The sequence below is a fragment of the Myotis nattereri genome (assembly GCF_964212035.1).
Source record: "Myotis nattereri genome assembly, chromosome: 20".
Classification (NCBI taxonomy): Eukaryota; Metazoa; Chordata; class Mammalia; order Chiroptera; family Vespertilionidae; genus Myotis; species Myotis nattereri.
Window position 1 is genome coordinate 1,906,890 of NC_138096.1, and position 16,224 is coordinate 1,923,113.

The following is a 16,224-nucleotide window of genomic DNA, read 5'->3' on the forward strand; positions in this document are numbered from 1 at the left end:
AGTTAGTTTTGCTTCTCTATCCATGGCTCACTGTACCCCAAAATGATGAAATTCAATATCTACATATCCATCCAGCTCATACAATCATTCAAACAGGTGATAAGGAGGATTAGATTCTAATCAGGGGCCTAGCTACTGTAACACGGACTTGAAAACTGATAAAATATCGAGTATAAACACATGTCTGGAAGGGACAGTGCAGTTCCCCAGATGTGAATGAGGAAGCCCTGTGGCCCCAAAGATGTGGCCAGTCCCGTGTACTGCTCTTTGCTCAAAGCTTCCAGGCTTCTGGCATTTCCTGCTCTTTCCCACTATATTTCAAAGGACATAAAGACAATGTGGTAGCCTCCTGTTCAACTTAAACTTCTCCCAAAGTTGTTAAGGCAACTATATCATCACTTACACTTGTACCAAGACAATAATTTTCACCATCGAGGGATTAGGCTACTTGCCAATAGAGCAATAAACAGCAGTGGAGGTAACGGTGTGGCTTTCTGCCTATTGAATCGGATGTTTAATCAGTCAAACAAAACACGTGAGCTTAGAATATACTGTAGGATATTGTACAATCAAAAATTATATGTTAAAATTGTCCTTGTGGTGGTTCAGTGGTCAGAGTTTTGGTCCAAAAACCAGAGGGTCTGCGGGTCAGGTCCTGGTCAAGGGCATGTATCTGGGTTGCAGGTTTGAGCCCTGTCCCAGTTGGGGTGTGTGCAGGATGTGTCTCTCTCCCATTGATATTCTCTCCCTCTCTCTGTCTCTCTCTCTGTCTCTCTCTCTCTCTGCTTCTAAAAAGAAACAAAACATGAAAAAAAATTGAATGCAAACAACGTGCTGAAATTCTTGGACTTCGTAGTGTTGTCTATTGTGAGTTTACACAAAAATCAGTGCTTTCCTACAGACAGGAATGTACGCTGTGTCCATAGACCCCTAAGGACTGCACTCGGGTGAGAGACCGTCACAGGGACACGCAGGTAGAGCTGTTCCCATGTGAATCTCCTGGTTGGGGAAGAACCTCACCCATTCTCAAGGAGTGTTTAAAGATTAGCGTTTCATATCACTCTTGGATCCAGTTTTCAACTTATGTAAGGAAAGTGGCACAAATACATATACGGAAGTAACTCAAGAAATGATTGTGAAATCATTCATGGAAATACACAGATATTGCAAAACTCTTTGAACTTTGATATTTACTGAGTGAACCCAGTCAACTAGCTTCCTGGTAATTTCACTTAAATTCAGAGCCACACTTGGTAGCTGCAGCAGATTTAAACCCCAAACAGCAGCGCTGGACTCTCTGCGCTAACACATCCAGGGAGCCCGCCATGCTGTTACTAGTCACGGTCATCCTCACCCTGTGGGTCTCCTGGGCTCGTGGACAAGGTGAGTTGACACTGACAGGAATATTTAGCTCTTTCTTATGTAGGACTCTGCCCTTTTCATTTGTTTTTACTTTTTAAAAAAATCCTCACCGAGGGTATTTTTTTCCATTGAACTTTAGAGATGGAGTGCAAGGGAGGGAGAAGGGGAAGGGAGAGAGAGAGAGAGAGAGACACAGAGAGAGAGACATTAATGTGAGAGACACATGGACTGGTTGCCTCTCGCACAAGCTCCGACCAGGGCCCGGGATGGAAACTGCCACCAAGACATGTGCCCTTGACCAGCAGTCAAACCCACCGGCTATGGGTATTGGAAGGTAATTTACCAACACTTTGGTCTCTGCATTCATGAGGGACAATCTCTCACAATAAATCATTGGCTGGAATGATGAAAAGTACCGAGACCGGTTACATAGAAACCACCTTTGGCCCAATTCATCCGTCCTCTGTGCGAACTGGATGTTTCTATGGATTCACAGCAGGGAGTGCCCATGGGGGATTATTATTCTTATCCCAAATCTCAATGATGGCTTCTCACAGTAGGAACCATTTGGCCTCACACTTTGTACAGTCTCAGCTGTCACTCTTTTGGACAGAGGCACTGGCCCCGGCAATGTTTTAACAGCACCGTTTACTTTTGTGGAGATGATGAGGGTAGGGAATTACAATTTGTCAAGGGATGTATGCCCACTGCTTGAAAGCAGCCACCAGAAGTTCTTCTATTCCTAATTAATTTAACAACATTCTCCCAATAGTATTTGGTTGGTCTCTTAGGGAAATGTGTTTTTACACGTGTCTCAGAGCTTTTGGCTTCAAGCATTGGTGTTAAGTGTAGCCATACTATGAAGTGAAAAGTAAGATATGTGACTGGACTACAATGGGAATATGAAAATATAATAGATGTAGCCGATTAAAGTGAGAGAAAAACATGTATTAAAGTATATCTTTATTGATTTCAGAGAGGAAGGGAGAGGGAGAGAGAGTTAGAAACATCAGTGATGAGAGAGAATCATTGATAGGCTCCCTCCTTCACCCCCACTTTCCCACTGGGCATCAAGCTCGCAACCTGGATATGTGCCCTAAGCAGTGAGCAAACCCTGACCCCCTGGTTCAGAGGTCATGATCAACCCCGGAGCCACACCGGCCAGGACAAATAAACATATTTAAGGCTCATTTGAGGTTCATGTTGATTAACATCACACACTACAGAGGGCAGACATATTTTACTTAACACTGTGTCTTCAGCGGTTCTCAACCTCTGGGTCGCGACCCCTTTGGGGGTCGAACGACCCTTTCACAGGGGTCGCCTAAGACCATCGGAAAACACATATATCATTACATATTGTTATTGTGACTCATCACTATGCTTTAATGATGTTCAATGTGTAACAATGAAATTGGGGGTCACCACAACATGAGGAACTGTATTGAAGGGTGGCGGCATTAGGAAGGCTGAGAACCGCTGGCCTAACCAATGGACACAGACGCCAGGGGGGAGAGGGCAAGAACGGTTTGGGATGGGAGGGCACTGGGGGGACAAGGACACATATGTAATGCCTTAATCAATACAGAAAACAAGGTGAATGGTAAGAGCGACAAATAGATTTCTCAAGCATTCAAATCAAACCCGAATGGAACCGGGCTGGTGACTGCGGGACCCAGTGGGACAGGGCTGGTGACTGCGGGAGCTGTGACACGGGCTCAGTCCTTGCATGTACGTAACGGCCATCTTGGCATCTCCCCCCCCCCCCCATCCCCCTCCTCCGGCGCAGCCATCTCCTGCAGCCTCCCGCAGATCCCAAATGGCGAGCCCACGTCTCCTAAGGCCTCCTATCGAGACAGCGAGAGGCTTCAGTACCGGTGCCTCCCGGGTTACAGTTACAGCGGAAGAGCAGAGACCGTGTGCACCCAGTCGGGGTGGAACCCGCCTCCGTCCTGCCAAGGTAACCCCCTCTTTCTCACGGTGTCTGTTGGGGTGCACCCCGTCCCTCCTGTGCACACACTGCACTCTCCGCGCCTCTGCTCATTGCACCACACGTGCTCCCTGTTCCCCTGCGACAGGGAAAGCCCTACCTGGGGAGAGTGAAGGCCTCCCCAGGGGCATATATTCTCCCCAAATTTGTAAGAAATGTGGAACTAAGTAAAAGACATTTTCAAATAACCTTAGCCGGGATAAGGCACAAACTTTCTACCATCTGGTCTATGCTTTGTAGTGTTGGGGGTCTTAGTTGAGAGTAATTTATCAAAACTTCAGTCTCTGCCTGGCCAGCATGGCTCAGTGGCTGAGCATCGGCCTAGGAACCAGGAGGTCAGGGTTCGATTCCTGGTCAGGGCACAGGCCCGGGTTGTGGGCTCGATCCCCAGAGTGGGGCGTGCAGGAGGCAGCTGATTCATGACTCTCATCATTGATGTTTTTCTCTCTCTCCCTCTCCCTTCCTCTCTGAAATCAACAAAAATATATTTAAGAAAAACACATAAAAACTTCAGTCTCTGCATTCATTAGGGACAATCTCTGACAAAAAGTCATTGGCAGGAATGATGAAAAGTACTGAGACCGGCTAAATAAAAGCCACCTTTGGCCCAATTCATCCATCCTCTGTGCAAACTGGATGTTTCTACTGAATCACAACAGGGAGTGCCCATGGAGGATTATTATTCTTATCCCAAATGTCAATGATGGCTTCTCACAGTAGGAACCATGTGGCCTCACACTTTGTACAGTCTCAGCTGTTACTCTTTTGGACAGAGGCACTGGCCCCGGCAATGTTTTAACAGCACCGTTTACTTTCATGGAGATGGTGAGAGCGGGGAATTACAATTTGTCAAGGGATGTATGCCCACTGCTTGAAAGCAACCACCAGAAGTTCTTCTATTATTTTTTTTTAAATATATTTTATTGATTTTTTACAGAGAGGAAGGGAGAGGGATAGAGAGTTAGAAACATCGATGAGAGAGAAACATCGATCAACTGCTTCCTGCATACTCCCCACTGGGGATGTGCCTACAACCAAGGTACATGCCCTTGACTGGAATCGAACCCAGGACCCTTGAGTCCGCAGGCGGACCCTCTATCCACTGAGCCAAACCAGTCAGGGTCTTCTATTCGTAATTAATCTAACAAAATTCTCCCTTTCACAGGGGTAGCCTAAGACCATCAGAAAACACATATTTAATTACATATTGTTTTTGTGATTAATCACTATTATGCTTTAATTAGTTTCAATTTGTATCAATGAAATTGGGGGTCACCACAACATGAGGAACTGTATTAAAGGGTCGCGGCGTGAGGAAGGTTGAGAACCACTGGCCTAGGTGGTCACATATGTTCTCTATAATATAATGGGTGCTACTATACATGTCAGGACAGGGTGCTCATTTCAATGCCCTGTGATCTTTGGGAAGAAATGACATTCACGGATTCTCATGTCTTTGATGGTTTTCATGTGATTTTTGCATAACACACCTGACCTTTTACTTTTCAGAAATGACATGTGACCCTCCAAGAATTGCAAACAGTCACTTTGTTGCTGACAGGAGCACATACAGAGTGGGAGACACAATCACATACTCCTGCAAAAGTGGCTTCTTCCCTTCCATCCGGAGAAATACTGCAAAATGTACTGACACAGGCTGGGATCCTCCTCCAAGATGTAGCTGTAAGTTCCCTCCATATCTTCACCTGCTTCTTAATTCTGCAATTACTTCTCTTAAACTTAAAAATCAGGGGATCTGCTTGGCCGGAGTGGCTCAGTGATTTAGTATCGACTTTGAGCCAGGAGGTCACCGTTCGATCACCCATCAGAGCTCATGTCCCGGTTGTGAACTGATTCCCAGTGTGGGGCGTGCAGGAGGCAGCCGATCCATGATTCTCTCTGTCCATTAATGACTCTCTCTCCCTCTCCCTCCCTCCCTCCCTCCTTTCCTCCCTCCCTCCCGCCTTTCCTCCTTCCCTCCCTCTCCATTCGTCTCTGAAGTTGATAAAAAATAAATGAAAACGAAAGGGGACCTAATAAGTCCAAATCTTGGCCTCACTGAGAAGGTAACGCAGAGGCTCAAGGCAGGCTTTGATTTCCAAAGTCTCCAATTCTAAGATCAAAACCACATTTTTGTTAATAAAAACTTTAAATTTTTTGCTAATCAGTGTTAAATATGTGTATGTGTATGTATGAATATATGTTTCTCCCACTAATATTCTACTATGTGATTTAGATCACTGGGTAAGAACACTACCATTCAACACCTAGAACATGAGATATTGATGTCTGTGCAACAAACGCCCCCGAACATACGACCTCAGACAACAGCCCCCTATGTGTCAGCGTCGGCGGGTCAGGATTGGGGAGCCGCTTAGCTGCCTGGTTCTGGGTCCTCCCTGCTTCTCCCTGGGACGCTGCCCAGGGCGAGGGCAGGAGCCTCCGGAGCTGTCCCCCTGGGCGTCCCCATCGGTGGCCTGAGGGCAGGAACCCTCCCCAGAGCGATGACCTGAGGGCCCTGGAGGCGCCTCCAGAGCATCGATGACCTGGTCACACACGGTCCCCTCAGCCCAGCCTCACTCGAGGGAGGGGCACGGGCTCCCTTGTATGAGGGGATGAGTGTGGGAGACACTGTGCACTTTCTACAGCCCCACCTGTCACACACGCCCCTCAGCCCACAGGGCACTTCATTCCTGGGGGGCTGCCCCTTTTCCAGTGTTTTCTGTCTCTACCATCTCATTGTTGCTCCTTGTGGATCAGCTCATTGGGAAAGGGGCCCGCGCTTAAGCTGGATCTTCCATGGATGACAAATGAAATGATACACACATAACAGGTCAATGGCTCAGGATTCATTCAAGGCCAAGGCCAAATGAATGTGGACAGTCAGGCGCCTTAAAGAGGAGGCCATGACCCCCGTGACACAGAGCTCAGTGTCCATAACAGTGACAAGGAGAGTGATGATTTATGCAGATAATATTGACCTACAGTGTGTGTTACTTTCAGGTGTTCACTATAATGATTCCGTATTTGTATATATTGTGAAAAGATCAGGGAACATGTGTTATTCACATCATCTGAAGATGATAACTTCTCTTGTCCTAGAGCCTAATGCAATGAATATAATTATGGGCATATGAGAACATAATTCATCAATAGGAACAAGGTATCTCTCATTACATTTTGATTAAGGGAAAACATTACTTATACTCTGTTTTGTTTGTTTTACTTGCTAGTTAAGCCCTGTGACATTCCAGAAATAAAACATGGACACCTATATAGGGAAGTCTGGTATAAATCATACTTCCCAGCATCGGTAGGACAATGGTTTTTCTATTTCTGTGATGAAAACTATGTGACTCCTTCAGAAGAATACTATGATCGCATGACTTGCACACGAGATGGCTGGACCCCGGAAGTGCCCTGCCGCAGTGAGTGAACCTCTCTGTCCTGTGCCCGTAGCCATAGTCCAGTGTGGAGAGAGCCAACGTGAGCTCCCTAAGCCTGTGGGGAAAGTAGGTGGAGGATGAGTCTCTGAGCAGAAAGACCGATAATGGATTTCTCTGTCATCAAGGGTCTTCATTAACAGCACGAGACATAGAAACAGATTCTACAAGGCTGTCCTTAGCATTTATACATATTTCAGTTGTGGAAACTACAGATAAATACTATTTCATGTTGATTTTAAAAACATTTGGTAGCAGCTATAGTCTTTCTTAAGTCTTGTGCTATTTTTGAATGCTATGGATTCTCATTTAAATGTGGTAAGGATAGTTTTTAATTTGTTATTTTTATCAAATTTTTGTGTGGTTTTTCTTTTATCATCATTTTATAATTCTCAGGAAAATGCATTTTCAATTATTTGGAAAATGGACATCGTCCACTATATGAACAACGCTATTTGCAGGGCACATCTGTAAATGTTAGTTGCTTTCCTCACCACACACTTCAAAACCAGCAGACCACAATGACCTGTACGGAGAATGGCTGGCTCCCTCCTCCCAGATGCATCCGTGTCGGTAAGAAAACGGGTCTAAGATCCAGTCTGTTTGTGACTGTCTAAGACTCGCCTGTAATAACTGTGGCAAAGGGTTTCTATCAGCTCCTTGTTTTGCCAGTGGCCCCGCTTGGTTTTATTTTTTCACGTGTGTATAAGTGGAAACCCCATTTCTTTTCTTCTTCTTCTTTTCCTCGCTATTTTATTCTTTATTGAAAAACATTTTTAAAAAATATATGTTTCTTTATTGATTCAAGAGAGGAAGGGAGAGGGAGGAAGAGATAGAAACATCAATGATGAGAGAGAATCATTGATTGGCTGCCTTCTGCAGGCCCCCTACTGGGGATCAAGCCCGAAACCCTGGCATGTACCCTTGGCCGGAATCGAACCCAGTTACCCTTCAGTCTGCAGACTGATGCTCTATCCACTGAGCCAAACTGGCGAGGGTGAAAAACATTTTTAAAGTTCATTATAATTAAATGTTTAGACCAGGGGTGGGCAAACTTTTTGACTCAAGGGCCACAATGGGTTCTTAAACTGGACCGGAGGGTCGGAACAAAAGCATGGATGGAGTGTTTGTGTGAACTAATATAAATTCAAAGTAAACATCATTACATAAAAGGGTGCGGTCTTTTTTTTTTTTAGTTTTATTCATTTCAAACGGGCCGGATCCGGCCCCCGGGCCGTAGCTTGCCCATGGCTGGTTTAGACATTTCTATATGATTTGCTCACCCCCAGGAGACAACTAAGTGAAAACCACACTGAGACTCAAAAGCCAAATGTGAATATTGAACTCTATTGCCCATATTTCAGTGTCCAGATTAAAATTCATAGAAATGAAATGGGAACACAATATGTCTGCTAGGGTGTTAGGCCACACATTTTCTGAAAGACAAGAAGGGGAAGTTCTGGTCACCTTACCTGAACTCATCCACACGTATCCACACTATCTATTATTCTGTTACTAATGACTCATATTTCCTCTTGAAGTAACGGCTGCTTTTTGGCATATATCTGGCACATGTTTTGGGGTAGGAAAGGCTATAAAAGAGGCCAGATGTTGCTGGTTTCTGTTCCAGAGAATATTTTGAACATTTCTCCTTCTCCTCCTCCTCCTCCTTCACCTCCTCTTCTTTCTTCTTCTGTTAATACTGCAGGACAGGTTTCCTCTGGGCTTCATCAGCCTTTACTATCTTGGCAATAGTTTCCACTAAGGCGTATTTTCCAATGGATAAGGCCGGTGTGGGAGCCTTTCCACAGAAGAGTTAATTCAGGGTCTTGATGGAGGAGGCCTCTTCCAGTCTCTCCACTAAGTGATTGGTGTTTAAGACCTGCTCCCATGTGACTGATTAATCTGAGTGTTTCCAGTGCTGGGTGTGCCCTGGGATCTTGGAATTTGTTGTTTCCTGGCAGCTCTTTCCTCAGTAGTTGTGCTCTGCCCATTCCCAGGGGTTCCGCCCTCCACTCCAGGGGATGTATTCACCTAAATCTAGGGATCACTGTGCAGGTTGGTAGAGCTCTCCCCCACTTTCCAGGGCTCTTTCCTCTCTGGTTATGGACATTCAGAGTCTGGCGGTGTCAGCCTCTTTGGGAACAGCACCTTCGTTTCTCCTGTTCAGTAGGACTGACATGTGTGCTTGGGTTTTCCCTTCCTGTGCTGTGATCTGGGAAGTTCCCACCTCCCAACAAACCCTGTGGAGAATGGAGGTCCCATGGGTTGACCCTATGTCTCAGGAACCATAGTTAGGCACTGGCTGTGTCCATGCGCCTCACAAGGTCATGTTCATAGATTTGGCTCCGTTTCCTCATTGTGTCTGTGTGGCTGGCACTCTCTTCATTGTTCGTTCCGTGTGTTTATCCATTTTAGTGCCTATTTTCAGAAGCACCTTTTGACTCTGTACATTCTCTCTAGTGTTTGGTTTCTAGTTGATTCCTGCTCAGATGTTTCTGTTTTCCAGTTGGTTTTTCCTTTGTCAGCACAAATGGGGTGTAATTGAAAAAGGGAATTGCATATGTTTAACGCGGACAGCTTGCTATTTTGATATAAGCACACGTGGTGACATGACCACCAGATGGGGCTGCGTAGCACTTCCATCACCTCACAGAGGTGCCATTGCTTCCCATGGGGTGAGAACACTTAAGCTCCACCCTCTTAGCAATATTGACACCCAATCAGGCACAGGACAGGGCCTGTTGCTAGGAGAGCTCTGGTGGGCTGGGGGCTTCCAGATTCATGAGGCAAAGCGATTTTTAATAATTTCTTACAAGGCATCCTCAGTGTTTTAAATCTGGCTTAGTTCCCCCAAATGTTTTTAATATCTAGATTTAATATTTTTGAAAACTCGTAACTTATTTTCTCCAACACAATGCTTTGGATGATTAGGAATTTTCCAGGTTTTCATTGACAAATGGCCTGTATTTCTTATGCTGTAATGTTGTGCGAGTGCTTAGGAAACTTTTTCCTGACCATATGCTTACTGTTTCCTTATGCTCTCTTCCTTTTAGAAATATGTTTAAAATCGGAGGCAAAAATTGAGAATGGATTTATTGCTGAGTCTGAGTCTACATATCTCTTGAATAAAAAAACAAAATATAAGTGCAAACAAGGTTATGTCACAGAAGATGGTCACACATCCGGGTATATTACGTGTCTCCAGAATGGATGGTCAGCTCAACCCAGATGCATTAGTAAGTCATTCATAACTGTGGTGTCTGTTATTTTAATGGCTGTTGAACAAACCTTTACTTTAACTGATTTCTTTTTCTTGAGGGACAGAAGCTGAAGTGGCTCTATTGGAAGTGGCTCTAGTTTGGTCTTTTACAATGAATTACTGTAGGGTAGACATGAGTCCATCATTCATTCAAGGTTTATCCCCCGAAAACCATCCTGCGATTGGCAAACTGCCTACGGGCCTGCGTGGATTCCGCTGTAAGCTCATCGTTGTGAGCTGAGGTCCTGCCCTGTTTACCTGTCTGCAGGTGATCAGACTTTCCTCTCAGAGTCTCAGTTCCTGGACATAAAAGTTACGTTTGTAAGTGAAATGTGGGCTCACAGGACACAGGTTAGGGGAATGTCATTTTTGTGGTTTATGTGTTCGGTGCTGCAGGGGAGCTCCTCTTCTGAGCAGCCACTTCCTCCAGGAAGCCTGCAGGAATGTGCAGTGAGTGGAGACTGTGAGATGCTCCTAGACACAACCAGCATCCGCGGCAGGGAGAGAGCTCTCTGCTTTATGACCTCGAAGTTTATGAACATTTGAGCAAAAAGTATAAATGAATATATATATATATACTGTATATGATGCATCATTTATTAGCACAAGTTAAGTGATACTTTTTTATTGGAATGGAACTTATGTAATTAAATTGTCCACTAAATAATATTAGAAATGAAATATTCAATTCTACTATGCATTAGAATCTTGTGCTATGCCAATATTTGAGAATGTGAGAGCCAAGAGTTATGGCACGTGGTTTAAGCTCCATGACACGTCGGCCTATGAATGCCAGCCTGAGCAACTAAAGGAGTTCCTTTTTCCTGCCTTTTTCTATGCCTGTTATATGGCTTGAAATACCTACCATGATCACTCAGTAGCTATTGCACACTAAAAACATTTATGGATATTAAAAAAAGACTGTTTAAGAAAAACTAAACCTTATGCTACAGAAGGTGGGAAGATTGATTAAAAAAAAACAAAAAGATATCAGTTCTTACATTTTTTAAAATATTGTTTTCCATTTCATGGACTTCCTTTAGTGAAAAAGCTTTACCCTTTGCAATTAATTTTTAAAATCAATGTAGATAAATTTTCAATTCTGAGAATCATTAGGAAAAGGAGGGTGTTTTATATAAATACATGGATCCTGTATCCAAGGCCTATGGTCTTTCTCAAATACTCACACTCTTGGTATTAGTATGTCTCCTATGTAAATACATACATTACCTCTTGAAATCACAAATTGTATTGTCCTTCAAATGATAACATGATATCATTATAATAGTATAGTTTAATAAAAGCCAGTGATATATCCACAGTTAAAAAAATACATCAGACTAAAGGTTCCTAACATATATTTAGAGGTTTTGAATGATAGAGAAAAGGATGTGTAAGAAAATCTATTCTTCATGCTATATTACTTGTCCAGGCCAAAATCACACTGATTCAGAGAGTTGTCACATGATACTTCACTGATCCACACTCTGATGGTAAAGGTTAGTATTGCCAGAATGAAATTTTCTTAGGTGGATTCTACATGATACGGCATTAGAAACACAATGGTCACCTTTATTTTGCTTTAGAACTTTGTGATTTGCCCATATTTGAGAATGCCACAGTCATATTCACTGGCAAAGCATTGCTACCCAATGACACGTTGGACTACCAGTGCCTGGATGGCTATGAAAACAGAGATGGAAGCACCAACGGCTCCATGGTGTGTGGTGAGGACGGCTGGTCCCACTTGCCAACCTGCTTTAGTAAGTATTTTGATTCCAGCATTTCCTTTTCCAAGAATTGAAAAGTCTACATGTATGTTGTCCTTGCTTGAGTGCGGGTGATCTAAGGCATTTTGAACCACATGGTGGTTACAAGGTTTAAAATGCAAAAGAGGGACAATACTTGCTGGGCAGCTTTACATGAATAGTTTCCAATAAAAGTACAATTTGTCCTTCAACAGTTAAAATGCTCTCTTTCAGAATCTGCAGACAAGTGTGGGCCTCCTCCAGCGATTAGCAATGGAGACATCACTTCCTTCCCATCGGAAGGGTACCCTCCAGGGTCAAGAGTGGAATACCAATGCCAGGCCTACTATGAACTCCGGGGTCCTCAATATGTAACCTGTAGTTTTGCAAAGTGGTCCGAACCCCCGAGATGCATAGGTAAGTTCTCAAGATTCTTCTGGATCCTGAGACCATGAGGGTGATGCTTATGAGCCAGTGTGCGGTCTACCAGTCATGCAGTCAGAGTCTAGAACTGTGCTCACCAACAGCTCTCCTGCTCAATGTTTCACATCGGAGACTCGTGTGTAGGGCTACGAGCTTGGAGAATCCCTATGTGAACAATGAAAAGGTCCTTTAAACAGGAACATTGGGAGAGGCTGATTCTGATACATTAGCTGATCCCACTGTGGGCCCTACCTGACTCATCCTCTCCTGTGTATGTGTCCCCTTCTGTGGGAGATTACAGCAAACCCAGGAAGTCCAGGACCGGAAATCAAAGTTAATATACCCAATCAGAATAGTCTAGAACAGTGGTCGGCAAACTCATTAGTCAACAGAGCCTAATACCAACAGTACAACAATTGAAATTTCTTTTGAGAGCCAAATTTTTTAAACTTAAACTATATAGGTAGGTACACTGTTATTCACTTAACTAGGGTACGCCTGCGCCAAGTCTTCTGTCGCCCGACTGACCGACACCCCCCACTTCTTCTAACACCACTTCTTCAAAATAGACTCACCCAGGCCGAAAACCGACTTCTGCACATGGGCCATGAAGTTTCGATTGCTCTGTATGTACGTGTGCGCCCGCACGTGGTATTTTGTGGAAGAGCCACACTCATGGGGCCAAAAAGCTGCATGTGGCTCGCGAGCCACCGTTTGCCGACCACTGGTCTAGAAATAGCTCCAAACTAGGTTCTCTGGAAAAGAAAGTATTGAATTTCCAAGGTAAGTTCTAAATCTCAAGTTTAGATGATTGTACAGTTGGACAAGTCTAAGATATGTCTCCCAGCACAAGCAAGACTTGTTCCTCCCACGAAGAATAGAGAGCAGTGTCCATTTTCTGGGAACATAAGAGCAGTTCTCTGACATAGGTAAGACTTTACTTGAGTCTTGGAATTGAAATTTGCAGAGAGCCCTTAAGATTATATCAAAGGCAACATCAAACATCATGTAAAAAATTACATAGAAATATGGTATATTAAAGCAAGGAGGTAAATTTTTGCTTGGATTAGTAACGTTAAGAAGGAAAGATCAGAAAAAGTGTTTTGACAGCTATGTAGAACCCACATAATATATCCTTTTGGATGTAAACAGCATCTGCATGTCCTGAGGAACATTTGAAAAACTTTTGGATATCAGGCGTGATATGTGTTATTCTATCATGTTTCATCATGGAATAGTTAATGGGATGTGCTGGAACAGAACTTTTAGCTATGTCTAAGGCCTTATCAATGTCAGTGGTGGCTAAACTAGAATACAAAATACTTGCATGAAGAGAAGAAAAATAGGAGTCCATGGTATTTTCAAAATTTCATATATGATTAGATAGAGATGTCTTCCAAATATACGATGGAGTATTACTCAGCCAGAAGAAAAGATGAAATACTGCCATTTGTGACATCACGGATGGGCCTTGAGAATATCATGCACAGTGAAATAAGTCCGGCAGACAAATTTGAACTATTGATTTTACTTATATGTGGGATATAAAATTAAAACAAACAGATAAAAAAAAAAGACAAAATCTCATAGGCACAGACAACAATATGGTGATTATCAGAGAGAAGCGGGAGGCGGTAGAAGAACATAAAGAGGGTCAAACATATGGTGATGGAGGATGATTTGACTTCTGGTGGTGGGCACACAAAGCAATATACAGATGCTATTTCATAGAATTGAACATTTGAAGCCCATATATAATATTATTAATCAACTAGAGGCCAGTGCACAAATTTGTGCACCAGTGGGGTCCCTAGGCCTGGCCTGTGGGATCAGGCTGAAACTAGCTCTCCGACATCCCCAGAGGGGTCCAGGATTGCAAGAGGGTGCAGGCCAGGATGAGGGACCCCACCAATGCATGATTGGGCCTGGGGAGGGATGCGGAATTTGGTCAGCTGGGGAGGGACTGCGGGAGGGTTCCAGGATGTGTCTGGCCCATCTCGTTCAGTCCCGATCAGCCAGACCCCAGCAGCAAGCTCACCTACTGGTTGGAGCATCTTTCCCCTGATGGTCAGTGCATGTCATAGCGACTGCTTGACTGTTCAACTGTCTGTTCCCTGTTCCCTGGTGCACAGTGCACATGATAGCGAGCCGGTTGAGTGGCCTTAGCATATCATTGGCATATTATGCTTTGATTGGTTGAATGGCCGACCTGAAGACCAGACACTTAGATATTAGGCTTCTATTATATAATGATGTCATACCATTAAAAAATTAAATTAGTTATGCTTATATGCAAGCACAGACACTAGGGGGGTAAGGGCATGTGCCGGGGGGTGGGGGAGGTCAGTGGGGCAAAAAGGAGACCTTGGACAGGTGTGCCTGACCTTCCCTTCCCCTCAGCTTCCTGGTGTGTGAGGAGGAGCAGCTGCCTGCTGAGGAGCTGTGAGGGCCCACAGACCCAGGCGGAGAACAGGACTCGGCCCACATTGATGATGTACATGAGCTCTTTCCATTACTTCATCCTCTAAGCTAGTCATTGGGTTGAAGGTTTATTTGTTTATAAAAGGAAAGGTTACTAATTGCTTTAATTCATTTCTTCTACTTTCAGATCCATGTGTAATATCAGAAGAAATTATGAATGAAAAGAACATTCAGTTAAAAGGGAAAGATAACAAACGCTATTATGTAAAAACAGGGGATATCATTGAATTTATGTGCAAATCGGGACACAAGGCAGTGACGTCAGAGGAGTCATTTCAAGCCGTGTGTCGGGAAGGGGCAGTGGAGTTCCCCAGATGTGAATGAAGAAGCCCTGTGGCCCCAAATATGTGGCCAGTCCCACCTACTGCTCTTTGCTCAGAGCTTGCCAGTCTTCTGGCATTTCCTGCTCTTTCCTGTGGAAGATATTTGTCTAATACTTAGTTTTATGTTCTTTTTTTTAACCATCAGATGCATGTGTAGTATCAGAAGAAATCATGAGAAAACATAACATACAGTTGAGATGGTTAGATGTGAGAAAAGCTTATTTTACAACGAAAGATAATATTGAATTTTTGTGTCAACCTAGCGGTAGTGAAGTGCCACCACCATCTGCATTCCAAGTACAATGTCAAGAAGGAGAACTGGAGTATTCCACTTATGAACAAGATGATAGTTATATGCCAGGCATACCATCAGATGGTGATGATGATGATGATGATGATGACGACAATGACGATGAATAAAAAATTCATTCAATTCACTCAGAATTTCTTATTTTGAATCCAGTTCTTCTCAATTTACTTTTCTGATTTGGTTTAACTCATTTTTATTTATTAGTCAGAATTTGTGTTAAATACTATGTGGAAGATGTCATTGTAATCTGAGACCAACCAACAGATCACTTCTATATGCATCTCAAATATGACAAACGAAAATGCTACGTGGGGGCATTTTGAGACGCTTATTTCACAGGAAAGGGGGAAAAATGCATGTCAACATCTTCACCTTAAAATTACTTCAAAAACGTCAAAATCACCAAAACCGGTTTGGCTCAGTGGATAGAGCGTCGACCTGCGGACTGAGGGGTCCCGGGTTCGATTCCGGTCAAGGGCATGTACCTGGGTTGCGGGCATATCCCCAGTAGGAGATGTGCAGGAGGCAGCTGATCGATGTTTCTCTCTCATCGATGTTTCTAACTCTCTGTCTCTCTCCCTTCCTCTCTGTAGAAAATCAATAAAATATATTAAAAAAAACAAACAAAAAACAAAAAACAACAACGTCAAAACCAAACTATGTCATATCCATGTTGGCAATAGATGGTAGAGGTTATTAGTTTTTCTTATCTATCCGTTGCTCACTATACCCCCCAAATGATGAAATAAAACATTGTCTACATATTCATCTAGCAAACAAGTCATAAAGAGGTATTAGATTCTAATCAGGGGCATAGCTATTGTAACATGGACAGGAAAGCTGATAAAAATGAAATATCGAGTATAAACACAACAATACATT

The 16,224-nt window shown here is 43.6% G+C and overlaps 1 protein-coding gene across 1 annotated transcript; it reads left to right on the forward strand.

Annotated features, from left to right (window-relative positions):
- Positions 1 to 1,325: 1,325 nt before the first annotated feature.
- Positions 1,326 to 15,463, forward strand: LOC308535569 (complement factor H-related protein 4-like; the record flags this gene model as incomplete). Its single annotated transcript, XM_081114512.1, has 8 exons — positions 1,326 to 1,383; positions 3,152 to 3,322; positions 4,862 to 5,035; positions 6,586 to 6,780; positions 9,852 to 10,034; positions 11,644 to 11,820; positions 12,040 to 12,222; positions 14,837 to 15,463. The coding sequence occupies 8 exons, from the start codon at positions 1,326 to 1,328 to the stop codon at positions 15,031 to 15,033; spliced, it is 1,338 nt and encodes a 445-aa protein (XP_080970638.1). The 3' UTR covers positions 15,034 to 15,463.
- Positions 15,464 to 16,224: the final 761 nt, after the last annotated feature.